Source organism: Vicugna pacos, chromosome 13, assembly GCF_048564905.1.
Source record: "Vicugna pacos chromosome 13, VicPac4, whole genome shotgun sequence".
In the NCBI taxonomy this organism is placed as follows: Eukaryota; Metazoa; Chordata; class Mammalia; order Artiodactyla; family Camelidae; genus Vicugna; species Vicugna pacos.
Genome location: NC_132999.1, coordinates 33,618,898 through 33,633,108, shown reverse-complemented (window position 1 = coordinate 33,633,108; position 14,211 = coordinate 33,618,898). Strand labels below are relative to the sequence as shown.

The following is a 14,211-nucleotide window of genomic DNA, read 5'->3' as shown; positions in this document are numbered from 1 at the left end:
AAACACTAATTAAAAAGATATACTCACCCCTACATTCATTGTAGCATTATTTACAATAAAAAAGATATGGAAGCAATCTTAGTGCTCATCAATAGATGAATGGATAAAGAAGATGTGGTGCATATATATAGGTACACATATACATGATGGGATATTTTTCAGCCATAAGAAACAATGGATCCAGAGGGTATTATGCTAAGTCAGACAGAGAAAGAGAAATACTGTATGATGTCATTTACGTGTAGAATCTAAAAACCAAACAAATAAACATAACAAAACAGAAACAGTTACAGACAGAGAACACACAGGTGGTTGCCAAAGGGGAGGCGCATGAAGGAAGGAAAGAACTAAGTGAGGGAGATTAAAAGGTACAAACTTCTAGTTGCAAAATAAGTGAGTTAGGGGCATGAAATGTACCATGTGGGAAATACAGTCAATAACTAATGTTATGTCTTTGTACGGTCACATACGTAAGGAGACTTACTGGGGTGATCATTTTGAAATGTATAGAAATATCAAACTGCTATGTTGTATAACAGGAAATAAGTGCTATAGGTCAATTATACATCAAAAACAAACAAACAAACAAACTTATGAGATTAGATTTACGGTTACCAAAGGTTGAGGGGGGAAGCAGAGGGGGAACTGGAGGAAAATAAGTCAAAAGGTACAAACTTCTCGTTATAAGATAAATAATGTACAATATGATAAAAATAACACTGCTATATGTTATATATGAAAGTTGTTAAGAGGGAATAAATCCTAAGTGTTCTCATCACAAGAAAAAAAAATATTTTTCTATTTCTTTAACTTTATATCTATATGAAATGATGGATACTCACTAAATGTATTGTGATAATCATTTCATGATGTATGTAAGTCAAAATTATTATGCTGTACACTTTAAATTTATACAGTGCTGTATATTATCTCAATAAAACTGGAAGAAAAAAATTAAAAAAGATGATTTGCTCATGTGCATAAAGATGTGCATACAAGACTACTCCCTGCTTTCTTGTAATAGCAAGATGCTAGAGACAATGTAAATGTCTATCACTAAGGATATAGATCTACTGAATGAACAAAGTTGTAGACCAATATATACCTAGTGACTCCATTTAATTACACTCACATGCAGGTGCACACGCACACACACACAAACCTATAAGCTAATTCATATTAAAAGCTATTATGATTTTGTAAGTGAATATAAAGGGGATGGAAGAATGCAGCCCAGACTATTGACAGTGAACAACTAAGGGGACAGAGAATGTGTGTGTGTATGTGTATGTCTGTGTGTGATGGAGCGCATACAGAGATGGGGGTGAAGGGGTATCTTCATGAAAGTTCTATATTTAACTATTTAAATCTCATATAAGAATACATTCACATACTACTAATGAAATTTTAAAGACAAAAATGGGAGGGGGTGGAGAGCATAGCTCAGTGGTAGAGTGCGCGCTTAGCATGCATGAGGTACTGGGTTGAATCCCAAGTACCTCCGTTAAAAAATAAATTAAATAAATAAATAAACCTAATCACCATACCCCCAAAAAAATAGATGGGAAAGAGATATACATAAAGGAAAAAGAAATCACAAAACTTTGGAAGGGGTGTGACAGACTTCCTTGGCTGCCTTTCTTCTCTGGGCCTTCCAAGACAATCTTAACATGCTGAATCATAAAGTACTCAGAAGGGATCCTCCAGGTGTGTTTTACTCAGTGCCCCAAAGCACGTACACAACTGACTCTACACCAACTTGATAAGCAAGTATATGATTTTCCACCTGAGGGAACACTGACAACTGGTCAGATCTTAAAGGAATAAAAAGCTGTGTTCTGGGTGGAACAATCTGGTAGAAACTATTCTCCCAGGTACTGCATTATCCTGAGGCTGTGGCAGAACTTGATGCTAGTCAGGAATAGTATCTTAAAAATGGTAATGGCCTCACAAATGGCCAGTGTGGCTGGCTGGCAGCTACCGTTTCACCTAAAACCAGAGAAGCAGCTGAAAGCCAATGCAATGTAAGGTGAGGTGATGTTCCATTTCTCCCCATGCCCTGAACACTCTAGGCCAAGGGTATCAGCTCCCTCACCGAAAGAGTACGCTCTGGAGAGCTGACCATTAACTCTCCAATTACCAAACAACACCTAGGACTTCTTACTCACTTGTAAGAGCTAGACCACACACTGGTAATCAGGACTTAGCTACAGTTCCATGAACTACAGACCTTTCAACATTCCTCTCGAGTGGAGTAACGCCAAAATCTATGGAAAACTACAGCAAAGCTACATGTGTAACCAAAATAGAGAGACAAGGGGCATTCTCCCATTATTGCTATCTAGGACTGCTCTGGTCTCTGTTAGACACATTCTGGAACATCACATTGGATTCACACATTATAGAACTTATCTCTAAAAGTCACACATTGCAACTCAAACAATCTAAAAAGTTAAATTACATACAAACCATTAAGGAAAAAAACCCCCAAAAAACCCACACTCTAGCCAAAAGATGAGTCATGACTTCCATGCATATTACCCGACTTTTCATTAGCGAAATCAAAAATAGCTACTGTAGACCATTTGCTTATTAGACCATTTTATACTATAAAGTCTGATATGTTGCTTTGGGTTTAAAATTAAGTGTTCTTTAAATAGTAAGTAAAAAAGTTACTAAAACAATCAACAGTGATGAATGACTATGAGCCCTGGTAGGGACTTGCCTTCACATCCTTTCAGCTTTATCTACTAAGCACCTATTGCATCCTTTAGAAGACACAAAGACAGAAGGTAGAATGGAAAACGGGAAAAAAAACGGGCTCCTACAACCTGAATATTTTATTAGCACTAACACACAGCTGTGTGACCTTGGGCAAACTACTTTACCTCTCTGAGCCTCAGTTTTCTTATCTGTAAAATGGAGACAGCACCTCATACTGCATAGAGCTATAAAAAAAGGAGATCTCATCCTCAGTATATCTAACAGAGGCCTGCATAAGGAAAGCACTGAATGAGTGGCCATTATCTTAAGTGCCATCATCACCATCATCATGCTCAAAGCTCAGAATACAATATATAACCTTCCATAATTGATGCCTCAGTGGTGAACTCCATGACTGGTTACTAGAAAGAATCCACAGTTTGCCCCAGAGAGATGCTAACTATCTCTCAGTACTTCATGAGTGGTTTACTTTCACTTGATGGACTCTGGCCAAACAGCTCAACCGCTTTGTGAAAACAAGCAAGGCCACAATTTACTTTATTCTTCTTGTAAAAAAGGAGTACCTGCTTTCCTCTTATAACTGAGGGTCTAAGGATAAATGATAACTAGTAAATAATAGGTGCTGCAACCCCTCGATTATTTCATGAATAATTTTTAAAAATGAAAGAGATGAATAAAAAATATCATAAAGCAGCATAATATTAAGGGCAAGTGATTGTTCTCAGAATCTTTTATTTCAGTTACATACACGTATGTATGTGTTTACCGGGTAATGATGTAAAACGTTTTTTACTGTAGGTTCCAGATAAAAATCTGAAAGCCACTGCTCCAGGCCACTGACCTCTGGTTCTAAGTACTGAACTGCCCCTACTCCCAAAACTACAGCTGAAAGGAGAGGGTAGCTTCAAAAACACTGGCAAGCACTTTATCCTAGCACAGTGCCAGCTCCCTGCCACTAGCTGACTCTGAATCTGTGACTCCACTTTGAAGAACAGAATATCCTCTTAGCCACAACAGGGGTGACATCTATTTTTAGGCACTATGTGGGTGTACCATTCACTTGGTACTTGAGTTTTCTTTTCAATGCACATGTCTTTCTTAACTAAACCACTGAAACTGAGGACATGGGGCTATAGTTACCAAATGGCAACTGTAGCACCTTATACATATGAGATACTCCATCAACACTGTTTGAATATTTTCTTTTCCTCTGGCAAAGTCCCTCTTTTGGAATCAATGTGAGATCTGGCCAATTTAGGGACTGGGAAGTTTTGGCTCTAGGCCTGCTTTTCTGGTCAAGGTATTTAACTACCTCTGCCACTTCTTCCTACGCCATTCTAGAATAATTTTCATTAGCTGCTGATAGTTTCCAGCTTTGTTTTAGTATAGCAGGTAGCACTACACCCCAAGGCTGCGTCTCTAAGTTTGTAAACTCTATTAAACAAAATAAGCTCTCATTAACTAATAAATAAGCTATCCAATTCTCTCAGGGGTTAGATGATACTGTTTTTAAATTTAATACCTACACTGCTCCTTAGGAAAAGCTGACTCAAAAATGTCTAACTTCCTCTAAACTGCTCTACTTAGTAAAACTCTGTTCTTTTGCAGAACAGGTTAACATTTTAATATTTGGTAAATGCCTAACTATTACCTGACTTTGATGTGTTCGGTCATAGTATGCAAAACACTGTATCAAAAAGTAAAACAATTTGAAGAGAGTTCATTATATTTACAGATGTATACTAAACAAAATGAAACATTTATAGCTTACACAGAAATAAAAATTACACTTTTGCTACCTGCTTATTCATTTCCGTGATGTTTATCCAGACTTTGTTCAAGCCCAGCTCTCCAGATTCAATCTTCTCAAGTTGTTTTTGTTTGCTGAGTAGTTCTTCATTAAGTTTGGGAATTTCTTGGAATGAACTTTTCTGATTAGATTCCACTAAAAGCAAAAATAAGAACAATCATAAATAACCATTAAGTTCTCTCCTGGCTCCAAGATGCAAAAATGATCATACAGCTGGAAAGAAGATAGATTAATAATAGATAATTCTGGGAGGATATTGACAGAATTCATATCTATCAACTTTATTGTTCTTTTTTTATGTAAATGTTGATCTTTAACACTAAAGCTCCATTTTAACTGGGGTTATTTTATTACTGGCAATATAGCTTTTAAAAATCAGGTGGCTGAAAATGATAACACACAACATCAGTATGAAGAGTTGGATTTGAATTTCAACTCTGTAACTTACTGTGATCTTGAGCAAATTACTCAAATTTTTTGAGCTCAGTTTCCTCATCGGTAATACAGAGATAATTCTCACCTTCCTGTGAAGTATATTTTCTTTTTCTTTTTCTTTAATGGGGGGAGATTATTAAGTTTATTTATTTATTAATTTTAATTTTATTTTTTTAAATGGAGGTACTGGGGATTGAATGAAGGACCTCGTGCACGCTAAGCATGCACTCTACCACTGAGATATACCCTCCCCCCAAAGTATATTTTTAGTGAAAAATGGCTGCAAAGCACTACACACAGCTGGCCAGGCATACAATAAATGATAAATAAATGGTTAAGTACTGACCAGCTCAATTCAGGAGATTTGGGATTGTTCAATGAAGATTTATAAAGCTTACTCCATTAATGCTCAAGGTGACATGGTAAATTATATCTCTAAATGTTGAAATCTTTTTTTTCCTATCTTAAATTGGTCACATGCAAGACAGGTTCTTACCACCTTTCAAGAACTTCTATGAGAATTAGGATTTTAAATCTTTTTCATAAATAGCAAATAGTGTTTTCTTAAATCTTAAATCAACCCAGAAGCTCAAAGTGAAATAGTAAGATAAAGGAAAATGTTACACGTAATATGGGGTATTATTTGGCTTTTCTTTTGGGAAACACCTGGATGGTTTAGAGATTTGCCAGTCTGAAGGCAGAGGCCTGAAAGAGTGCTTTCTTTTCTTTCTTCACAGAATATTTTTTCCTTTTCATGGAAAATAAAATATTGATAATGGCTGGTCCTACAGAATAAAACCTACATCTTCCTTTTAAAGCCACAGACTGCCTGATTAGCTAGTACATGCTTCTTTAAAACCAAAAACTTGCATAAAGGACAGATATAAAACAATTACTAAAATATAAGCTCCAAGACTTTTTCTGTTCGTTTCTGTATGGTCAGCATTAGAATACACCTGGCACATTTCAGGCACTCAGTATTACTGACTGAATACATCTGGCCTTTGCTTACCTCCCAACAGTATTTCTCATCACTTTAGCTACCACTTCAAACTACTTCCTAGTTAAGCTGATTTTCCTGACACACCAACCTCTTTAAGCCTCAGTGACTTTGCACACACTATTTTTTTCTGCCTAGGTGCCCTTGGCTTGCCCCTTCTTCATTTCCGTTGCCTTATCCTAGTTAATTCCTTTCAAGATTCAGCACAAACAGCTGGCCCCGAACTTGGAACACCATTACCTCTTTACCACTCCAAATCCTACCAAGCATATAACACATCTGTGTTGCAATTATCTACTTGTTTGTCTCCTCCACAGACTGACAGACAGCTGTCTGAGGACAAGGACCAAGTCTTATTGGTCATGTATTCCCAGGGCCCAGCAGTCCCAGGTACACCGAAGCACTCAGCTGCTTGTCCAGTGAAATCATTGTAGGGTATGGAGTGGAGTTAATGTTATCCTATTAAGGTAAACAAGGAAAACTCAACAACAAACAAATTCAACAACAAAAAGATCCTCATAAAAACTGGGGTGGGGGGTGGTATCCTCACTGTAAGCAAACTCACTAACTGAAAATTCAGAATTATTAAAAGAAATTAGATATTTTATTCACATTTCCAAAATATGTGCCAAGGATTTTTTTTAATAAATAGTAGACTTTGCTAAGTGCTTTTAATGTAACATTTGATTTATAAACAGTTTGCAAGAATTCATCTATCTCTGGTAGTAAGAATATTTTACTAGCCAGTCTAAATTAATGTAGTACTTAGCATTTCACTGAATTTTGTACACATACTCAGTTAGGTTATAAAGAAAAACTTATTCTATGCATGCCTGCCATTCTCAGATGGTCAAACATCCTAAGGTGGGGTGGGAGAAGGGAGAGTCTCTCTTTCCTGCAGTCTATACGAAGTAAGTATAAGAGGAAGTAAGACAAACATATAAATAAGTTGGATTAAAATTATTAACTAATAAACATACAAATCTGACAAGCCCTGAAAAAACTCTGGATCCTGAGGACTGTATGAGCCAAGAAGACATTATATTCATTACCTGATCTGTGATTTTTTAGAAGAGAAAAGCAAAGGGACTTTGATTACATAAATGGAAGGCAGTGTAGTAAACAAACAACTTATGATTACTAATTCATGTTCTTTCAACTCATGGAAAGCAGCTCATTTAAAATTTAATGTAGTAATACTCAAAAGAACTTACTTAGCTCTTTTCCTAATCTTCAAGATCAGGAAATAGAGATTTCTGCACATACTTTTCAGATAAAATATATAATGCTGACAGTCATATTTTATATGTATTTATAGTTTGCAATAAACTTTCATGTACTTACTTATCTTGTATTGAGCCCCTGTGTGCCCAACCCTGTACTTTGCACTAGTACAAACAAAAGACCCTGAAGCTGTCAGTATGGTGGGGAGTGAGGCGTTGCCCCAGAATTACTATACACTGTGATAGACATTGTGGTAGTAGCACAAATATATGTTTTTGGTTTTTGTTTTTAATAGAGGCACTGGGGATTGAAGCTAGGACCTCAAGCATGCTAAGCGTGTGGTCTACCACTGAGACATTACCTACCCCTACATACATGTTTTATGGATGGGAAAAGAAAGCTCAGAAAGAATAAGTGACCTGTCTTTGTTTTATAGCTAGTAATGAGCAAGTCAGGATTCAACAGTCAAATCTTCTGCTTCTACAACCAGTACACTTCCTAGTACAAGTCAGCTGTCACAGATGCTTATATCCTCTGTCCTCATTATTAGCACAAGACCATTTTTAAGTTCTGTACTAAATGACTAAACTGCTGCTCTGCCTCGGTGACCAGAAAAGGAGGTGTCTGACTTATCAATACTGTCCTTTCCTAACAAATTCTTTTCCCTCACTCTAGCCTTGAGTGATAGAGAGGGATAGATGGGAAAAGAATCTTCCTTAGAATGACTGTGGAGGTCTTCTGAAGTACCTGGTTCTGGAAAAAGAATACTGAGTGAGGAGTTTCAAGACCAGCCGGTACTTTTAGTTTAAGAATCAAGTTCCTCCTTGGCCACCAGGAGAAAATATTAAGTCTATCTGCTTTGCTTTCTGTTTCAGATATTTCAGCAATCCAGCCTCCTTTCCTCACAAGTGTCTTGGAAAATTTATTGAGATAAAGAACAAGGGGCTCTGAACTTTCCAAAAGGGTATTTCAGCCAGGCCAGCAGGTAGTCTTATTTCCACTCTCCTCTTGAAAAAACAAGAAATAAAAATAAACTTATTGAAATATATTTAAAGTAGAAACATAATTCAAAGAAAGTTTATTTAAGTTTAACAAGATTAACCTCATTTAGCCAAGAGAATGGTTTTCACAAAAAAACTCTTGCTATGTGGCCATAATGGTTCAGCCTACTGACTGACATACGCTCCAGGCCCCAATCTCTAACTTCCCTCAGCACGTTGTGCTTTAGACATTACAGATTGCAGGTGCTGACGTTTCTACTGTAGCAAACCAAAGCCCACAGAGCAGCTGGGCTGACAACTCTGAAGCTGCCTCGTCCAGCTGGCTGACAAATGCAGTCAGTCCCAGGGGAAGGTCGCTCAGTGGTAGAAAGCAGGTCTCATGGTCCAGGGTACAACTCCTGGCATCTCCTGAATATACTATTCCCAGGGATTCTTATTAACAAGTGTTCAATAAATACTTGTTGACTGACTGACTGCCAGGTCTATTACATGTATATACTTCAAATATGCATTTCTAAACAAAGAAATTTCCTAAAAATGAAAAGCTCAGCTAAGGTATAAATTACACTGGTGTCCTGAAAACACAGGCACAGAGCAGTCAGAGAAATGGATCCCTGGAAGGCAGATCTGAGCAGTGTTTTGAAATGTATAAATAAATAATTGCTATATGTGACCCAAACAAACAAGCTGTAGCACAAACACAGGAGGCCCAATTAGTTACAGAGAGAAGATGACACAGAAGGTGTTGTCAGTGGTTATTTATAGTTCAACAGTGCCTCTCAAAACCTCATTCCCAAGTTAGGATTACTACTTACTAAGAAAACACTGGCCTTAAAAACACCTTGCAATATGGTTGAGGACAACTCATTAAGGAAGAAAAATAAATAGAGTACAAATCTCATTTTTTCTTACACTGTACTCTGATCCCACCAGCTGATAAAACATACAGGTCAGGGTGATTCTGGCAGAGAACTGTGGCCTACCCACTACCATTCCCTGAATCAGAAGATCAGAAGAAAACCAAAGTTAGTATCTCAATATTTTTTTTTTCAAGCAACAACACTAAGAACATCGTTAACATATTAACGAAGGCTTAGCTGTCCCTAGGTCGGGTTTGGAACTTAAATAACTGCAAGCAACAAGAGAAGCTGGGGTGCAGGAAAGCTCGATGTTGTGATCTCCTAAGGCTTAAGATGGGAAGTAAGGAAACAACTCGAATTCTAGTCCTGGAGCCGGATTGCTTTATGACCTTGAGAAAGCCTGGCGGTCAGCTTCCTGGTATGTTCATGCTGCTGCAGTTAGGGTATTTGTCATTAACTTGCAACTAGTTCCTTAGAAAATTAACCCTTGAAACCTAGAACTAAGGATCCCAGTGCTGCTAAAGAAAGATCTTTAGGTTAAAACTGGTTGAAGCTACTATGCAAACACACCTTTCAGAAAAGTACTTTGGATGTGTAAAATACAACTTGACAATTTAGAATACACAACACTCTCAACTTGAAAAAAAAGTCCCGAACTCAAAAACTCACTCGTGAGACAAATATTTATTTGTGACTTGGCACACAGTAAGCACTCAGTACAGGCTGGCTATTGTTATCAGTCCTATGTTTCTATAGGTTTTTCTTAAGGAGGAAACTGTCTAAAGACACTCCCACATTCTTTCTTAAATGATTCCGTGAGGAGGAAGGAAACAGCCCAGTGCTGCTATTGCCAGTCTATGGTTAAGAAATATACAGTGGCAACAGGTGGAGGTTAACCGAGGTTTTAGACTCCCAGGCCTTAGCCCTTCCCTTCTGCACTCTAAGCACTGACTACAATGCCATTATTTCAGATGCTCTCTGTTCTCATGGTACGTAAGCACTGTTTTTTGTTTGTGGATTTAAAAACCAGTAACTGTTACTGCATTCAAGCTGACAGGTAAGAAAGAGTATAAAAATGCTGAAAGGAATATATAACTGCTTCATCAGAGTGGGCAAAACTCTTAATTCAGTGTGGTTCACTTTGCCCTAGAACTTGGAAAAGAGTCCAAAATTATACTCCGAAAAGGGTGACCACTTACTTGTTCTAAATTTTTCCTTGAGGGCATCCAGATCCTCCTTCAGAGCAACTTGCATCCACACCAAACCAACGCAGGCCACGACACAGGCGGCAAGGATGACAAAAGCACAGAGGGGATAACAGATCTTGCAGCATCGTAAATAGTCTCCCCTGATCATAAGAACAGATTCAATCAGAGTACAAAGGTGATTATGAATACAGCTTTGTTTGAAACAGCATTCATTGCGTGTCACCACGCAATTATCTTCCCTAAGTTAATTTACCAAGGAACTTAAATCTGAACAGCAGGTAGAAAATGACTAAAAATATGACCTATGAAGAGTTCATCTACTGGGGACAAAGGTTACAAACTTCAAGTGAAACAGAGGGAGTTCCTGTGAGCTAGAGGAAGCACCTGTGGTCACTGTAGCTCATGGCCATCATCATCAATCCCAGTCTTTGGAAACAAGCTCAGGTTAGCAAAGTGTAAAGACCGAGCTTCTCTGCTATTCCATCACTGTACTGTAATTCATTTATCTATTTCTCTTTCTTAAAGGACCTTGTTTTAGTTTACTGAAACTTTATAAACTTTTGAGCAAGTTTTACTACAAATGGAATGAAAAAATTAGAATGGTAGGTTTAAGTGGAAACCTGGTGCACCCTAGTTTATTGGCTCAGAAGTAAGGAAACATAGAAAAGGGTTAGATTTCACACCAAACTTCAACCAGCAGTCAAGGTCTAAACTAACTCAACAGGGTAGCTATTCCAGTTAACTCTTCCACTTCATTAGATCTTCACAACCCAGACCTAGGATTTCCCTGAACTACCTCATCTGGCAAAGCTCACTAGAAACAAAACTCTTCCTTTAACAAAATAAAAGGACATTCTTAACAAACAAGCAAACAAACCAACCTCAGACAAAAGATTCAGTATCTTTTAGCACCCCAACCTTCTGCTTAGCTCTTGCTTCCACATCCTTGGCAGAATACTCTTTTCTTTCAGTGTGCTCCCTGAGACAGTCTAAGGGCACTTTCAAAGTTGCCTCCAGCCCTTTCCCACCCTAATCCCTGATTTCCAGTGCCCTCGTGCTCACTATTGGTTTTGTCTAGTGGCTGCACCATCTAAAAATGGTTTGGGAAAAGTTGCCTCTTCTTTTTGTCCCCTATCCTCCACTACTCTCAAGGCTCATTCTTTCTACAGTGTGTCCCTCACCATATTCCTCCATCACCAAGATTCAGAGTCATCAAGAGTGCAAAAAATAATTTGCAGTCTTAAGGTTCCTGTCTATCTTACCCTTAAAAAAAGGCCTAGTCCCAAAGTTTCTCTGTTCCTATGTCCCTATTCTTAGCTTCTTTGCTATTCCCACCTTGGTCTCTCTGGTCTCTTGGCACATTCCTTCAGTCCACACTTCTTCCATCCTAGATTAAGGGCTCTTCTTTGTACACTTAGAGACAGATCTCCAACTTATCTTTTGTTCAGAACCTGAGCTCAATCCTCTCTCTCACATATTTTCTCCTCCTGTGCCTTTCAAGGTCCATAAGCTTTTTTCCTCCTGAGAACTTCCTTCTCTTTTCCCTTCATCTGCCCCCTTGGTAGTGCAAGGAGGTGCCTTTTCTCCATCTCACCGCTTAGCACTGCATTACTCACTTGACAAAGCGAGAGCGACTTCCAGTTACACCGAATTCCTCTTCCTCCTCGGAGCTGGACTCAGAGTCTGAGTCAGGAGGCTCAGTGCGAAGCAGGCGGTGGCCTGAGCCTTTCTTGGGCTTCTTTCTCCGGCTGTCCCCAGCCAAGCCGATCAATGCATTGAGCTCTTTGCGCTTTTTCATCTTCTTGTGTGGGGTGAGTGGAGCACCCACTCCTGAGTTGCCAGGTTCGTACCCAACACCCAGTTCTCTCGCTGCCTTGGAGCTGCCTTCCAGGGTGGGGAATACTGGGCCGGAGCCCCTCTGGTCACTCCCACCCAGGGGTGGGACTGACCAGATTCGCTGGGGGCTGGAGACTGGAGCCCAGAGGAAACTGGAACTCAGATGGGTAGGGGAAGTCACATAAAGTTGGCCAGGGAGCTGGTGATCCAAATGGATAATGCTCTGGGCATGAGGTGTCAAATTAGTTGAGTGTAGGGGTTGAGGGGGCAGACTTTGTCTCCCAAAGCAAGAATGAGAGATTCTCAGCCCTGGTAAGTATGAAATATTTCTAAGGGTGCTCCAGAGGTTGGGGAAGGACACACAGATGGGTGTTTCGGCCTTCCGGGGCAGGATTTCCAATGGAGAAGGAAAAGAAACTTGTTCTTGAATGTGAGGAGATGAGGAGGTACAGAGCGAGACAGTGGGAGCGTGCCTTAGCTGGGAATTCGGCAGCAGGAGGGGTCTCCCAGACGCTACAACCCCTACACAGGAAATGCCCGGGTCGAGATAATCACCGGCCTGCGGCCTCTGGCCTGAGTTTGAAGGGAGCCCGATACCAAGGAAGACCCAGAGCCCTGCTCGGAGGGCTCGGCCGGAGAGGAGCCAGTCCCGCGCCAGGGGAGACCCCAGCCCTGCTGTCTGGGCCTGGGGGCGCGGCGAGGAGGGGCGACAGCGGCTCAGCCCACCTGAAGCGCTCCCGCCCAGAGTTTGAGGTGTTCTGCCACGGGCGACTCTCGGCAACTCACACGCGCCGCGTCCACTCCAGCCGCGACTCTGGCCCAAGCTCCGGCTGCGGCCGCGGCTGCTCCGGACTTGCTGGTGGCGGCGGCGGCGGCGGCGGCTGCCGCGGGCTCCAGACCCGGGCCATCGCTCCAGCCCCAGCTCACTTCCCCTTTGGCAGCGGCTGCCCGCACCGCCTGTCAGTAAGACGCGCCCCCATTGGCCGCACTCGGGTGACGTCACACCCGGGCGCCAGGGGAGGCGGGGCGTTAAAGGGCCCAGGCTTCAGCGAGGGCGGGGTCTCGCCTGCCCGTTGAGGAGGCCCCGCCCTCTGGAGGGCTCCCTGGGAAGTGTCGCTCACCCGAGGCGGGGAGGGTTTTGTTGCCGAAGTAGGGACGGGCCAGGCAAAGTTCCCAGCGGCTTGTCCTGCTTGGGGAGTTCATCAGCCGCCCGGGCCCCCAGTTGTGAAATGGACTTATCCAGCCTAGAGGCTCCAACCCTCTGACTCGCAAACTGCTAATTAAAGATTTAGGCATGTTATAGATTAATGATCTATTCGTTCATTAATTTGATAAATATTTACTGAGAACTTACTACTTGTCAGGAGCAGTTCTACCGCTGAAGATAATGCAATGAACAAAATAACCATTGTCCCCGCCTCACTGTGTAGGGTTGCCCGATTTAGCAAATAAAAATACAAGACACGTAGTAAAGTTTGAATTTCAGATAAAGAAGGATTTTTTGGGGGGTAAGTATATCCCATGCAGCATCTGTGACATCTTCATAGTGAAAAGTTAATCCTTTTTAATCTGAATTTCAAATTTAACTGGGTGTCCAGTGTTTCATCTGCCAACCCTATTCCTGCAGCTTATACTCGAGTGGGAGGAGAGCAACAATATATTAAATGTCAGGAGGTGATAAATATTATGAGGAAAAATGAAACATGATAAGGGAACAAGGAGTGCCTCTGTGACAAGGGGACCTTTGATTAGAGACTGGGAGGCAGCGAGGGGACGAGTTGTGCAATGGCTACGAGGAAGGAGTGACTCAGAAGACCTGGTGTGGCTGGACCTGACGAGCAAGAGGAGAGGGTAGGAAACCAGGTCAGATGAGCCTCAGGGCCCAGATCTTGTAGGGCCTACAGACCACTGTGTGGACTCAGAAACCATTGGTGCTTTAAGCTCTGGCTTAGATTTTTAAAAGATCACTCTGGCTACTGTGTGGAAAAGAGAACTGGGGGAGAGTGAGGGACGAATAAAGATGATGGCAGTAGTGGGGATGGTGAGCATTCTAGATACTTCTTGAAGATAGAGCTAACAATATTTGCTGATGGTTTACATAGAAGGAGTGCCA

At 40.8% G+C, this 14,211-nt stretch overlaps 1 protein-coding gene across 2 annotated transcripts in view; it reads right to left on the bottom strand.

The window, feature by feature from the left end:
• The window catches only part of EFCAB14 (EF-hand calcium binding domain 14), a 37,666-nt gene extending 24,619 nt beyond the window's left edge, over positions 1-13,047 (bottom strand). The window contains exons 1-3 of one of the 2 annotated variants that reach the window (XM_072974504.1): positions 11,879-13,047; positions 10,254-10,402; positions 4,524-4,669 (exon numbers count right to left, since the gene is read on the bottom strand). In XM_072974504.1, coding sequence (XP_072830605.1) covers positions 4,524-4,669; positions 10,254-10,402; positions 11,879-12,060 — 477 coding nt within the window. In that variant the 5' untranslated portion in view covers positions 12,061-13,047. The remainder of the gene's footprint in view (positions 1-4,523; positions 4,670-10,253; positions 10,403-11,878) is intronic. The other variant, XM_015236130.3, reaches the window with a different exon arrangement.
• Positions 13,048-14,211: the final 1,164 nt, after the last annotated feature.